This window comes from Entelurus aequoreus, linkage group LG05 (assembly GCF_033978785.1).
Source record: "Entelurus aequoreus isolate RoL-2023_Sb linkage group LG05, RoL_Eaeq_v1.1, whole genome shotgun sequence".
In the NCBI taxonomy this organism is placed as follows: Eukaryota; Metazoa; Chordata; class Actinopteri; order Syngnathiformes; family Syngnathidae; genus Entelurus; species Entelurus aequoreus.
The window spans coordinates 35,054,121-35,069,534 of record NC_084735.1 but is presented as its reverse complement, the minus strand read 5'-3'; the positions used below and the strand labels follow the sequence as shown (position 1 = coordinate 35,069,534).

The window sequence follows — 15,414 nt, the reverse complement described above, 5'->3', positions numbered from 1 at the left end:
GTAGAATAAGCTTTTTATTTGGAGCAAGTGCTAGTCAACAACTAGCTTGACACATACAGATACAAATATGGTAAATGGGTTATACTTGTATAGCGCTTTTCTACCTTCAAGGTACTCAAAGCACTATTTCCACATTCACCCATTCACACACACATTCACACACTGATGGCAGGAGCTACCATGCAAGGCCCTAACCACGACCTATCAGGAGCAAGTGTGAAGTGTCTTGCTCAAGGACACAACAGACGTGACTAGGATGGCGGAAGCTGGGGATCGAACCAGGAACCCTCAGGTTGCTCCACCAACCGAGCCACGCCATCAATAGTATTTTAATTCAGGGGGGAGTGTGAAAATAATTTTGTTAAGTCATGCCTTTTTAAGTTGCATTCTACCCTAAGTGTTATGTAAGGTTGAGCTCATAGTGATTAGCCTAAAGGGAAACCACAACACCCTCCCACATATAATAACCCCTTCATCTTAATTTCCATATTTAGGCAACAATATTTTTTAAGTCATTCCAATTTGGAAAAAGTGTAGCTGGCACCGATGAGATCAGTAGGTTGTAGCCAATTTAAGTGTTTTGCATTAGATTTTTGGTTTGTTTAAAGGCCTACTGAAATTATTTTTTTTTATTTAAACGGGGATAGCAGATCTATTCTATGTGTCATACTTGATAATTTCGCGATATTGCCATATTTTTGCTGAAAGGATTTAGTATAGAACAACGACGATGAAGATTGCAACTTTTGGTATCTGATAAAAAAAAAGGCTTGCCCCTACCGGAAGTAGCGTGACGTAGTCAGTTGAACATATACGCAAAGTTCCCTATTGTTTACAATGATGGCCGCATGAAGTGAGAGAGATTCGGACCGAGAAAGCGACAATTTCCCCATTAATTTGAGCGAGGATGAAAGATTTGTGGATGAGTAAAGTGCAAGTGAAGGACTAGTGGGGAGTTGAAGCTATTCAGATAGGGAAGATGCTGTGAGAGCCGGGGGTGACCTGATATTCAGCTGGGAATGACTAAAACAGTAAATAAACACAAGACATATATATACTCTATTAGCCACAACACAACCAGGCTTATATTTAATATGCCACAAAATAATCCTGCATAAAAACACCTGCGTGTTTGTTACGCTAGCTCCTAGCTCCTCTGCTAGCTCCTAGCTCCATAGAACACGCCAATACAATTCAAACACCTGATCAACACACACAATCACTCAGCCCAAAAGACCGTTCACCTAACCCAAAGTTCATAAAGCTTATATATTTTTAAAAAGTTACGTACGTGACGTGCACATACGGTCAAGCTATCAAATGTTTAGCAGCCAAGGCTGCATACTCACGGTACCTGATATTCAGCTGGGAATGACTACAACAGTAAATAAACACAAGACATATATATACTCTATTAGCCACAACACAACCAGGCTTATATTTAATATGCCACAAATTAATCCTGCAAAGAAACACCTGCGTGTTTGTTACGCTAGCTCCTAGCTCCTCTGCTAGCTCCTAGCTCCATAGAACACGCCAATACAATTCAAACACCTGATCAACACACACAATCACTCAGCCCAAAAGACCGTTCACCTAACCCAAGGTTCATAAAGCTTATATATTTTTAAAAAGTTACGTACGTGACGCGCACATACGGTCAAGCTATCAAATGTTTAGCAGCCAAGGCTGCATACTCACGGTACCTGATATTCAGCTGGGAATGACTACAACAGTAAATAAACACAAGACATATATATACTCTATTAGCCACAACACAACCAGGCTTATATTTAATATGCCAGAAATTAATCCTGCATAAAAACACCTGCGTGTTTGTTATGCTAGCTCCTAGCTCCTATGCTAGCTCCTAGCTCCATAGAACACGCCAATACAATTCAAACACCTGATCAACACACACAATCACTCAGCCCAAAAGACCGTTCACCTAACCAAAGGTTCATAAAGCTTATGTATTTTAAAAAAGTTATGTACATACGCAAAAAAAAGTTGCGCACATACGGTCAAGCGATCAAATGTTTAGAAGCCAAAGCTGCATACTCACAGTAGCACGTCTGCGTCTTTGTCATCCAAATCAAAGTAATCCTGGTAAGAGTCTGTGTTGTCCCAGTTCTCTACAGGCGTCTGTGTATCGAAGTCAAATGTCCTCCTGGTTAGAGTCTCTGTTATCCGAGTTCTTCCATCTTGACTGCATCTTTCGGGAATGTAAACAAAGAAGCGCCGGCTGTGTACTGTTGTTGCTGACTACGTTCGAAAAATACGTCCATTTCGCACCGACAACTTTCTTCTTTGCTTGCTCAGCTTCCTTCTCCATAATGCAATGAACATGATTGCAACAGATTCACGAACACAGATGTCCAGAATACTGTGGAATTATGAAATGAAAACAGAGCTTTTTCGTATTGGCTTCAATGTGGAAGGCATACCCGTGTTCGCCGGTCTACGTCACGCGCATACGTCATCCTCAGAGGCGTTTCGAACCGGAAGTTTAGCGGCAAATTTAAAATGTCACTTTATAAGTTAACCCGGCCGTATTGGCATGTGTTATAATGTTAAGATTTCATCATTGATATATAAACTATCAGACTGCGTGGTCGGTAGTAGTGGGTTTCAGTAGGCCTTTAAAGGTTCTATCCCTTCATGTGTTGCAAGTTCTGTACGTGAACATGATGTTCATATACTGTTTGGTGTATTGTAATTGAGTCACATAACTTACATTCTATCATTGGTCTATTAAGCAAGTATTTTTGTTTGTTGTCAAATGTATTATTTGTTGTCCATCCATTTTCTACTGCTTATTCCTTTCGGGGTCGCGGGGGGTGCTGGAGCCTATCTCAGCTACAATCGGGCGGAAGGCAGTGTACACCCTGGACAAGTCGCCACGTCATCGCAGGGCCAACACAGAGACAGACAACATTCACACTCACATTCACACACTAGGGCAAATTTGTATTTACAAGAGTTGTATGTAACTGGCAGTCACAGTTAATTTGCGCCGCTGTCCCCTGGTGTGCTTCAAGGATCTATTTTTGGACCAGTACGGTTTTTCTTATATTTGTTGCCCCTAAGCTCGTTAATTGACAAGCACAACCTTTTCTTTCTTCAACGTTAATCATTGTTTATTTTACAGAACATCCAAAATCACTTGATTCAATTTTAAGTACACAAGAGACATCAAAGGTTGGAATTCACATAATTTTCTACATTCAAATTAGTTCAAAACAGAATGGATTGTGTATTGATGTAACGTTGAGTGAACGCTGGCGCTCTGCTTCCGCTACTTTCCAGTTTTATTTCTTCTCTGAAGTAGTTTTTAGGTGCTTTTGAGGTTTTTTATTGCTGAATAGCCCCTGGCACATGCCTGGTTTTACTGCACTTTTTAAAGATGATCTCATTATGGTAATCTGAGAAATCTCTCACCTGCTGATCCTCAGAGTTTGGCGAAAGACGCCACTTCCAGTTTGCCGCCACAATGTGGATGACCAGATCAATCAATCAATCAATCAATGTTTATTTATACAGCCCTAAATCACAAGTGTCTCAAAGGGCTGCACAAGCCACAACAACATCCTCGGTACAGAGCCCACATAAGGGCAAGGAAAAACTCACCCGAGTGGGACGTCGATGTGAATGACTATGAGAAACCTTGGAGAGGACCGCATATGTGGGTAACCCTCCTCCCCTCTAGGGGAGACCGAAAGCAATGGATGTCGAGTGGGTCTGACATAATATTGTGAAAGTCCAGTCCATAGTGGATCCAACATATCAGCGAAAGTCCAGCCAATAGTGGATCCAACATAATAGTGAGAGTCCAGTCCATAGTGGGGCCAGCAGGAAACCATCCCGAACGGAGACGGGTCAGCAGCGCAGAGATGTTCCCAACCGATGCACAGGCGAGCGGTCCACCCCGGGTCCCGACTCTGGACAGCCAGCAGATCAAATGTTTGGATCTCGCTGATTTGGATGCTTTTGATCCATGTCCACTCTCCGGTGACTGCTCATCTCCAATATTCTGTTGCTGAATTCCTGCAACTCCGTTCTCGATTGTTTCGTCCTCAGCCAGTGACGCTTCATCGTCACCCTGACATAGCTTACCAGCCCTGCCGAAAGGTACATCCACCATGGGTCCCGCAGAAACCAACAGCACAGTGACAACATGCCAATACAATCTATTTGGTCAAAAACTTGCCGCCCGCCACGGAACATTGGCCTGGGAGTCGACCACAAAGTGTTAGCCTGCCTAGCTAGGTCAGCTAACCCAAGACATCAAAATGACAGTGCTAACGCCATGTTCGGTCTTCTTAACATCCGCTCACTCACAAGCAAAGGTCAGCTCATCCAGGATCTCCCTACTGACCATAAACTGGACTTAATTTGACTAACAGAAACATGGCAACACCTCAATGATTTCACAGACCTTAACGACGCAACTCCCGAGTTTGTTTACACTTCCAAACCTCGCGATAATGTGTTTCGAGAAGTGGAAAGTCTCACTGGTCTGTGCCTTCTCCCGCCTTCTGCTCCTTTCAATCCACAGTTTTGCAAATATCTGGACCTACTCCCACAATCATTGCTGCAGTGTACCGACCACCAAAATATAACAAAGATTTTATAAGTGATTTTTCAGCTTTTTTCAGTCATCTTTCTTCACTTCCCCCTATTATTGTACTACTGGGGGATTTAAATTTCCACATGGACAGCACTAATAATACAATCTCCAGTGAATTTTCATCCTGTCTCCAAAGCTTTGGTCTGCAGCAGTACATCAACTTCCCCACTCACTGTAAAGGACACACGCTTGATATGGTTTGCTGGTCAGGTCTAAATGTTGTAAATGCAACTTCCAATTCACTACCCTACTCCGATCACCTGCTAGTATCTTTCACTGTCAAATTAAGTTTTTCTATAATTACCTTTCCCCGTAATATTTGTTCTCGCAAAATCAAGGACATCAACTCTGACGCTCTTTCCACCGCCATTGACAGCCTCCCCAGGATAGACTCTCTTTCCTCTGCCGATGAACTGGTCACTTACTACAATAATCTTCATCATCTATGTGCTGGCTCCAGTGAAAAACAGAACTGTCTCTTTCACCAACTCTGCACCCTGGTTTACTGCCACATTGCGCAAATTAAAAACCAAGAGACGCCAACTTGAACGTCGCTACAAAAAAACTGGACCCACTATACATAAGGACATGTACATCCAATACCTTCAACATTACAAAGACTGCCTGAACAACACCAAATCATCCTACTATACATCGTTAATCAGTTCTAATGAAGGCAACTCCTTAATACTTGTTTCTCTTCTCGCCAAAATTACAAACCCACCGCATTCACTTCGCTCTCATATGGACTCATCCGTTTTTTGTTGTTCCCTTATGCCATTTTTCAATTTCAAAATTACCAAGATTCACTAGCTACAGTAAACCCTCCCTGCCTCCCTCATCCATTCATTTTCTCGTTTTCACTGGCTTCTCAGTTGGACATTACTGCACTTATCCATCGATCCAAGCCATCCACCTGTCATTTAGATCCCCTCCCAACTTCTTTGGTGAAAGTCTGCCTCCCCTCACTGATCCACCTCATCACGAATATCATCCATTCTTCTCTCACCACTGGAATTGTTCCCTCAGCTTTCAAAACAGCAGCCATAACACCAATTCTGACAAAACCTGACTCAGATTCAAATAATTGTAATAATCTTCGTCCGTTTTCAAATCTACCATTCAATTAAAAAAATCCTTGAAAAAACTGTCTCCTCCCAGCTTCATTTCCACCTATTGTGAGATAACCTATATGAACAATTCCAGTTTGGTTCCCGCCCCCTGCTCAGCACTGAAACAGCACTCGTAAAAATCACAAACTATCTCCTCCTGGCAGCTGATTCTGGTCTTCTCACTATCTTCATCATTTTAGGTGTCACTGCAGCCTTCAATACCATTTAACACACTGTCCTCCTAAATAGACTTCACAATATTGGCATCACAAACACACCCCTTCATTGGTTTAGATCAGAGGTCGGGAACCTTTTTGGCTGAGAGAGCCATGAAAGCCAAATAGTTTAAGATGTATTTCCGTAAGAGCCATATAATATTTTTTAACACTGAATACAACTAAATGCGTGCATTTTTAAGTAAGACCAACATTTTTAGAGTATAATAAGTCTCTTATTCTTTTTTAATAACATTGTTATTCTGAAGCTAACCAATAATAAATAAAATACCTCTTACCATTAATGCGACTTCTTGAACAGGTGCGGTAGAAAACAGATGGATGGATTAAAATGCATGAGAATGTTTTATATTTTTAACGTTATTTTTAACACTGTGATTACCAGTGAATTATTCATTACTTATCGTGTTAAGCAATGTCAGATAAGATTGATCTGAGAGCCAGATGCAGTCATCAAAAGAGCCACATCTGGCTCGAGAGCCATAGGTTCCCTACCCCTGGTTTAGATCATATCTCTCTGACCGCACTCACTTGTTAAACTATGTTCATCCAAATACCCTCTGTCTCCCGTTTCCTCTGGTGTGCACCGAGGATCCGTACTGGGTCCTCTGTTTTTCATAATCTACATTCTACCTTTTGGCAATATTTTCCGTAAATTTGAAATAGATTTTCACAGTTATGTGGATGATACCCATACCTCTCTACCCAACCCACTACTTCTCTTCCTCCTTCCTCCCTTACAGACTGCCTCAATGAACTCAAGCAGTGGTTCTCATAAAATTTCATCCAACTTAACAGTAATAAAATCAAAATCTTACTTGTAGATACAAAATCCATTGTAGCCAAAACCAACAGCTTGTCCATCACTCTCTGCAATTCCTCCGTCTCACCTTCCACCCAAGTTAAGAGTCTGGGTGTCATCCTCGACAGCACACTCTCTTTTCAAGCCCACTTAAACAACATTACTGGGTCAGCTTAATTTCATCTACGCAATATTAATGACCTTAGCCCATCCCTGACCCCACATACTGCTGCCATACTGGTTCATAGCCATGTCACCTCTCGCCTGGACTATAGCAAATCTCCCTCAAAAGTCACTTTACAAACTTCCGCTTCTCCAGAACTCTGCTGCCCGGATAATCACCAGAACCCCTTCAATTCAGCACATCACCCCTGTTCTGCAGCAACTCCACTGGCTACCCATCAAACGCCATATCCAATTTTAAATAATTCTCCTCACTTTCAAAGCTATCTATAACCTTTCCCTGTCATATCTTTCTGACCTGCTCCACGTCGCCAAGCCCTCACGTCCCCTAAGATCTTTGTTATCCCTCCATCTCACTGTCCCCTTATATAGACTATCCGCCATGGGGGCCCGAGCCTTCAGCCGCTCAGCCCCTCATCTTTGGAGCTCACTACCACCAGAACTTTGCAATATGGACTCAATTTCCCTTTTTAAATCAAGACTCAAAGCACACCTATTCCCGACTGCTTAGCCACTGTAAATGTTATGTCTTTTTCGTTGTTGTTGTTATTTTGATTTTTTTTTTTTTTGTACGGTGTCCTTGGGTGCCTCGGAAGGCGCCCTATAGGTAAAATGTATTATTATTCTCCCTAATGCTGGGGTTCTTTGCCCACTACTGCATACCTGTGGCAAAGAATCAGGGTGTTAATCTGAACAACAATCTGCGTAAACTCTTTAATAGACCAGAGTATTTACAACTGGCCTGTCAGCCAAAGTGCACTTTTTCGACAAGTATGGACATCTGAATAATTTGTAGCTTGAAATAGCTTCTTACATTGTTCAGTCAAAGGTACAGAAGCTGTCAATTGTACCACAAATTTGCTTGTACTCATACTCCTGGTAATTTTAAGTACTTTAAAATGTTTTTTTTATCTGAGACATAAAGGTTTGGCTAAACGTTATGCACCAACAAAAAAAAAAAAATAGGGCTGCATGTTTGTTTGAATGGTTACGAAACAGGAAATACCTTGTTATTATTTAGCAACTAAATATTAATAGTTTTTTTTATTTTTATTTCCAGTAAACTTCCTTTACTTCATACCTTACCACCTTGCAGCCACACAATGTGTGCTTTCCCTGTTTTATCTCTGATGACGGAGAACGTTGAGCTTTAATAATTGCTGAAATCACACCAAAACAGAATGAGGACGGCAGTGAGAAGACCCTAGCAACAGGGACAGGATGGAGAACGTGTGAAGGAAGGAGGGAGGGAATGAGGGAGGGAGGAAGCGTGGGGGAAAGATGCAGAACATCAATAAATAATGGGCTCACAGAGGAGGTGGAAATATGGGCCTCGTTATCTTTGCGCCGACGCCTTCATTTGCATGTGGAAAAATGTGGCTGCTGCTAACGCTCGTGCTCACATTCAGTGCACACACAGACACACAGTTGTGGACTAAAAGGGGCTACTGTGTGCATCCTATTTATAGACACTGGTTGGATTTTTTTCATTGTTTTCCTCTTACACATTCATAATTCCATTTACCTTGTTACTATTATTATTTGTCCCTGTGGTAGTGAGTGTGTGTGGGGTCACGGGCATGTAAAATGAACTGGAAGACCTCTTATAGCACAGTGGTAATTTTTTAAATGTAATTTAATAATTATTTAGCTGTTTTCCTTTAAGTGCCTGATAGGTTTAGTCAACAACATAGTTTGTAAAACAAAAAAATTCAACTGCATCTTCGGCGATGAAAAGGAGAAAATAACAATCCATTTACAATTAAAGTGCTGTACTTGTAATATGATTACAAATTCCGATATTTCCCCTTTAGAAATGTTTTCTTTGCCACTAATGGGTTTTATTATAGCTCAAATAGACCTCTTGCTAAATTGCAACAATGTCCGCGCTCCTAGAGGCAAAACAGCTTCTTTCTGGATGGATGGACTCTTTCAAGAGCCATTTATGTTGAATAAAAATGTGTGCAGTAAACCAAAGTAAGCCTTAATAGTTCAGAGTTTTATGTAGATGAACACATGTTCTCATTTTTGCCACGTTTGTGTCATAATTCTATGTGCTATGAAAAGCACAACAATCCTGATGGCTGTTGTCCTCTGATGGATGTGATACCAAGACCATGTTTACTTGATTTAAATTAACTAAAAGAAGACATTTGGGATGCTTTCTTACATAAAATTGAAGTGAGTCACATTGCATGTCAGACTAGACATTGCAAGAAACAGCTGAAAAAATAAAAGATAAAAAGACTAAATTTTAGAATTATTATTTTTTAAATGTGTGAAATTATCTGTCCATGCAGCTAGTCAATTTTACATGATAAGATATCCTGAATTAAGATTTGTTTATCTAGCAATCTGCAGGAATTTTAAGACAGAATACGTTTTTTATTTTGAAAACAAGCATCATTCAACTTGCAATTCTTAAATTCAGCATCCTCAAGATGTTGCAGAATCTTTAAACAAGATTTTCTATGCAGGGAAAGCCAACATATCTCTGTATTTGAATAGTTAGTTTCTATTTTTTAACAGTTTTTAACTAGAATAGACAAAATAAATATTCATGCTAAAATTAAGATTATGACGTAAAGTCAACAACTAAAAATAAATGGCGAAGTTGGTAGAGTGGCCGGGCCAGCAATCGGAGGGTTGCTGGTTACTTGGGTTCAATCCCCACCTTCTACCATCCTAGTCACGTCCGTTGTGTCCTTGGGCAAGACACTTCACCCTTGCTCCTGATGGGTGCTGGTTAGCGCCTTGCATGGCAGCTACCGCCATCAGTGTGTGAATGGGTGAATGTGGAAATACTGTCAAAGCGCTTTGAGTACCTTGAAGGTAGAAAAGCGCTATACAAGTATAACCCATTTATCATTTATCATTTAAAACTAGGGAAATTTCTCAAATTAAAAATGTTCATCTTTGTGAGTGTATTTATCATAGCATGCAGAGATTGTCAGTGCAATGTAACAAGGTAAACTTATGCAGCATTTTAAAAAGCCTACTTTTTGTGCTGCATGTAATGCTGCAGCTAAAGTGTGTGTGCGTGTGTTTGTCTGTGCATAATATGTGTGTAACGCTATCTGTATACAGATTTTTCGGCGCTTAGCTTGCCAAGGAGAAACCAGAGCTGAAAAACCCTCTCTTCTCAATAATGTCCTTTGATACTTCGCCTCTTGATGAAATACGCAAATGGACAAATACAAGTGGATAAGTAGTGCGCCGCCATTGTTCAGTAGAACTAGAGAACAAGGCTACCACCTATAAGGACGTATCATTTACAGAAAATAAAATAATTCAAAAATCAGGCATATCCACCAATAGCGCAAAGCTTGTTTATGTTCTTTTTTTTGGCTTGTGGTTTATTCTTGAAATAAAATGTTATTAATGAGATATAATATTAGATATTATACTAATTTGCTGTGTCCCCAATAACACATAACATATATGGCTAATAATATAGCATTTTTACCTAAAGCAGATTGGTTTTGACATCTGAAATGCACAAAACACATCGGAGTGGCCCCCACATCTTTCATTTTTTCTGTATGCTATATTATTTTATTATCAGAGAATCACCTGCCAGCAGACTGCAATTATTTCATGCTTCATTTTCAAAACTATAAAACACAAAAACTAAGTACTGTATTTGTTTTGCATTTTTTTCCCTTACTGGACTGAAACTGAACCTAATCGTGACTTTAAAACCAAAGTACAAACACAGCCTGACTAAATTTGGACCCCAAATTAAATTTCATTTTGAACCCCCATAGCCCATTACAAAAATGTGTTACACTTTTTTTTATCTATGTGAAACAATTTTTTGACTTTTTTAAATCAAACTTGAATTTCATTTTATACTACTAAATTAATACATAGGAAATAAATTGTCAATATATTTTGTGCGCAAAACAACAAATTTAACAAAGTTGAAACATTAATTTACACATTTTAACACCTGTCCGACTGGAATTCTAACCCAGTACTTGCGCTTACAAGCCCAGCAGTAACACAGCATGCCACGGGGGACTTTGTAAATTGCAGGGGGAAATTTGCCATTGTATTCTTATCAGTGACGGAGCAGGAATAGGCTAGGAGTATGTTCGCTGTAAGATTTCATATGAAGCGCCGTGTTATTAATTCATTGAAATTTTACAGGTTTTTATCCACACAAAACAGTGCACCCCATGGAGCATTAGGTCCTATTGACAGTACTTATGGCATACCTTTACACCAGTGGTCCCCAACCACCGGGCCGCGGCCCGACCGATTGGTACCGGGCCGCACAAGAAATGTAAAAAAAATTTAAAAAATGTTTTTATTTTTATTAAATCAACATAAAAAACACAATATATAGATTATATATCAATATGCAGTAGATCAATACAGTCTGCAGGGATACAGTCCGTAAGCACACATGATTGTATTTCTTTATGAAAAAAAAAAAAAAAAAATAGCCCCCCGCCCCCGGTCCGTGGGACAAATTTTTAAGCGTTGACCGGTCCGCAGCTACAAAAAGGTTGGGGACCACTGCTTTACACCACTGATGTGTGTGTGTGTGCTTTTAACATATGCTGTCTCTATTTCTCGTTAGCTTGTCAAGTAAGCAGGAATAAAAGCTGAGGGAGCACAGTGATTTAGTAATTAATATTTTACTCAGTCTGCCACTTTGCTTGGAGACTGCGAGGTTGAGGAGGCTGTGGTGCGAGAGAAGTGAGCTGAGACAGCTCAGATGACGGGCGACAGTTGACTAATGAGAGTTGACTATAAAATAGATTGATTCCATGCACAGCCCACTCGCTGGAGATGGACAGACAGCGCGGGGAAATCATGTGATTGAATCAGCAGATCGGATGAATTCAGTCTGCTGCGAAAAGACAGAAATTGTGGTTTTGACACATCCTGCTGATCTCGCCATCTATCTGCCTGTGTCAAAGTGTTGTGACAGGCCACTTGTCAATGTTGTGGGAGTAGCGCTCTTAAAGTACTCATTATCCTGTAAGGCTTCTTTGCAGGGGGCAAACAAAGGCTGCGGTGAAATTGCAACATTTGCGTCCTCTCGTACTTTGTGGTGAATGCAAAAGCGTGCAGTGAATAAGTGCAGCATGTTTCCACAGCCTTTTATTTGAACTCAATAATTATGGCACTTGTTACTAAAACATCAATTCTGATAAATACCAGGTGTACATGCTGGTCATCTAGTTGTTGGGTCTAGTGCAGAAAGCACAGCTCAGAGTCAACATGAGGATAGATTCTATATGTCAGGAATATTCAACTAAATAGTTTTGGGGGCCACATTTCCAGGAAGCTAAGGACCGGGGGGGCAGACTTCTCTCTTTACTATTAGTCTTATTTTGTATATTCAGGATACCCAGCGTCCTCTATGGTAAACATTTGATTTTTAAGCTATTTATTCTGTCAGTGTTACAGGAGCGCTCTGCTGTTTTTAGGGACCTTCTTCAAGAATGTGAGCATCTCACAAGTTTTTGAACTGAATTCATGGGCGACCAGTTGAATAGCCCACATGATGAAAAAAAGAGGACCTAAAATGGAACCTTGAGAAACACTACTAGTATAACTAAATACGTTGCACAAATGACTACTGATTGCATCTGAAGAAAGCTGAAGCTGAAACTGAAGCTACAGCAACACCTTAGTTACATATATCACATTGTGAAAAAAATGTTACAGCCAAAAAGGAGAGGATTTAAAGGAGTGTCTTGAGGAACGCCTCAGTTATATTCTCAGTGTTCTATGTTTGCTAGCAAAGTTAAAATGTCAATGCAAGGATCGGCCAATGTGTTTACAGTGGTCCAAGTTCCTCTATACAACAGGAGCACTCTCGTGTTTTTAGGAATTTGCTGCAAAAAATGTTGTCTCCCAAGTATTGAACTGAACTCATGGGCCAGTTCAATGGTGTCATTGCCAGGACGGGTGGCCTTCAGGCCACCAGTGGAATCCCTGTGCTATGTGTTATTGCAAAGATGTTATTTCTGTCCTAATGCTAACCTATGAAATGTCCGCTGTAGCTCCTTGTAAGTATTTCACTTCACCTGTGAATGGTGCAAGTGTCGCCGTCACCTCCACATCTTTAGAAGGTTCCAGTTTTGGACAGCATTGTTGTATACAATGTTAAGCTTTCTGTCCCTCCTTTTCTAATGTTTTTTTTTTTACTGATTTCCTCAGCTAACAGGTTCTTGCTGACCTCCTTCGGCGCTCTTTACATCTCAGATGTTCAAAAGGAGGATGCCCTCTCCACATACCGGTGCATTACCAGGCATAAATACAGCGGGGAGACGCGCCAAAGCAATGGAGCCAGGCTCTCTGTAATGGGTAAGATTTTCTCTTTGTCTTTGTGGAATCTATTCAAGGGAATTTATTGGATTCGTAATCAGTGCTGCATACTTTTGAGGTGAAGAAGGCCTAAAAGGGTATCTCATTCTTTAATTAGGATTAAGGGTCCCACATAAGGCTATTTTTCAAGAATTGTGTCTCAGGTGTCCTACAATAGTACAGTAGTACCTCAACTTACGAGTTGAATTGGTTTTATGATGTAGCTCATAACTCAAAACATTTGCTTGCCCCTTCCAAAACGCAACAACTTTAATATGTGCAGTGACATGCCTTTTAGAAAAACCAAAAAACTTGTATATATTGTCTAAAAACAATACAATAGATTGAATGTACTACAAACAACTACAGTAGTTTTATGTAGTAATAATGTACATGTTATTGTACCACATCGTTGGGGTTGTTGGCCCGATCCCAGGATGCAGAGAAGGTAGGCAATGAGCAGACAAAAGGTCCCTTCTATTAGGTACCAGGCAATATTCTAAAAAACAGGGAGCACAGAAGTGGCTGAAGCGGCTATCGACAGATGGAAAAACTGAAAGCTTACATTTAAGCAGCTACCAAATGAACATTAAAGAGTAAACCAGTGTCGAAAGGCAGGCAACACTGGTTCATAAACCCTTCTAATTAGTCCTCCCGGCAGGTGAGTCTCCTAATCACCGCATTGTGGTACTCAATCAGTGCTCACAGCAAAACGTGTCAAGAAGGAAGGGAGGAGCCATGAAAGAGAAACAAACTAAACACAGGAAAACAAATATACAAAGTCTGACCTGTCATGACAGTGCAGCATTTACCTTGGAGGGAGGATTTCTACAGTATCTCCTTTGAGCTGCTTCTCTGTCAAACACACCCCCAGTAGCATCTCCATATTTTTATGCATAAATGTCCGCCAATTTACATTTCTACCCTCACCTGTAGTCAGGAACTTTGGTTAGTGACCTAGGGACACAATAAGGAGCTTGTCATCCGGGCCAACTTCAGAGTAGAGTCGCTGCTCCTTCGCATCGATAGTAGCCATTTTAGGTGACTCTAGGATCTAGTCCTCTTGAACGCCTTCCAATGAGTTGTTCCTTGCATGCCCAGCCTGAAAAAGGCCCTGGAGTAGACCCAGGACACGCTGGAGGGATTATGTCTCGCAGCTGACCTGGGAACACCTTAATGTTGCTCCAGTAGAACTGGAATATGTTGACGGAGACCGGAAAGTCTGGGCTTACTTACTTAGGCTGCTACCCCCATGACCTGGATAAGCAGATGAAAATGCATGGATGGAAATGTTTGCCGTTTGGAAATAACTTCTAAATCCTTAGTTGGTGTTATGTACTCCTCCTCCTTCTGTATGGTGCAGACTAGCACTGCTACACTCAAATTGCTTTGCCAAGTTGAATACATAGTCAATCCGACTATTTATTTTTTTAATTTTATGAATATTAACAATTTTGTTTTTGCTCGCATTTTTCATGAGTTGGACTCAAAGATCTAAAACTTTTACTATAAACACAAAATACCTATTCCTCTCAAATATTGTTCACAAATCTGTCTAAATCTGTGTTAGTGAGCACTTCTTTTTTGCCAAGATAATCCATCCCACCTCATAGTTGTGTCCTATCAAGATGCTGATTAAACAGCATGATTATTGCACATGTGTTCCTTAGGCTGCCCACAATAAAAGGCCACCATTTGACTCACACAGTGCAACACATCTCCTTCGCATAAAGTTGATCAGGTTGTTGATTGTGGCCTGAGGAATGTTAGTCCACTCCTTCAATAGCTGTGCGAAGTTGTTGGATATTGGCAGAAATTGGAACACGCTGTCGTACACACTGATCCACAGCATCCCAAACATTCTCAATGGGTGACATGTCCGGTGAGTAGGCTGGCCATGCAAGAACTGGGATGTTTTCAGTTTCCTGGAATTGTGTACAGATTATTGCAACATGGGGCCATGCATTGTCATGCTGCAACATCAGGTCATGGTCTCGGGTGAAAAAATGTAAAAGTTTTACATCTTTGAGATCAACTCATGAAAAATGGGAGCTAAAACAAGTGTTGCATATATGTATTTTTGTTCAATATAGCAATAAGCTATTGCTAGCAAGTAAGACCGGA

General features: G+C 40.6%; 1 protein-coding gene across 1 annotated transcript in view; it reads left to right on the top strand.

The window, feature by feature from the left end:
- Positions 1–15,414, top strand: part of LOC133649935 (cell adhesion molecule DSCAML1-like) — a 158,375-nt gene that overhangs the window by 93,405 nt on the left and 49,556 nt on the right. The window contains exon 7 of the mRNA XM_062046652.1: positions 13,144–13,290. Coding sequence (XP_061902636.1) covers positions 13,144–13,290 — 147 coding nt within the window. The remainder of the gene's footprint in view (positions 1–13,143; positions 13,291–15,414) is intronic.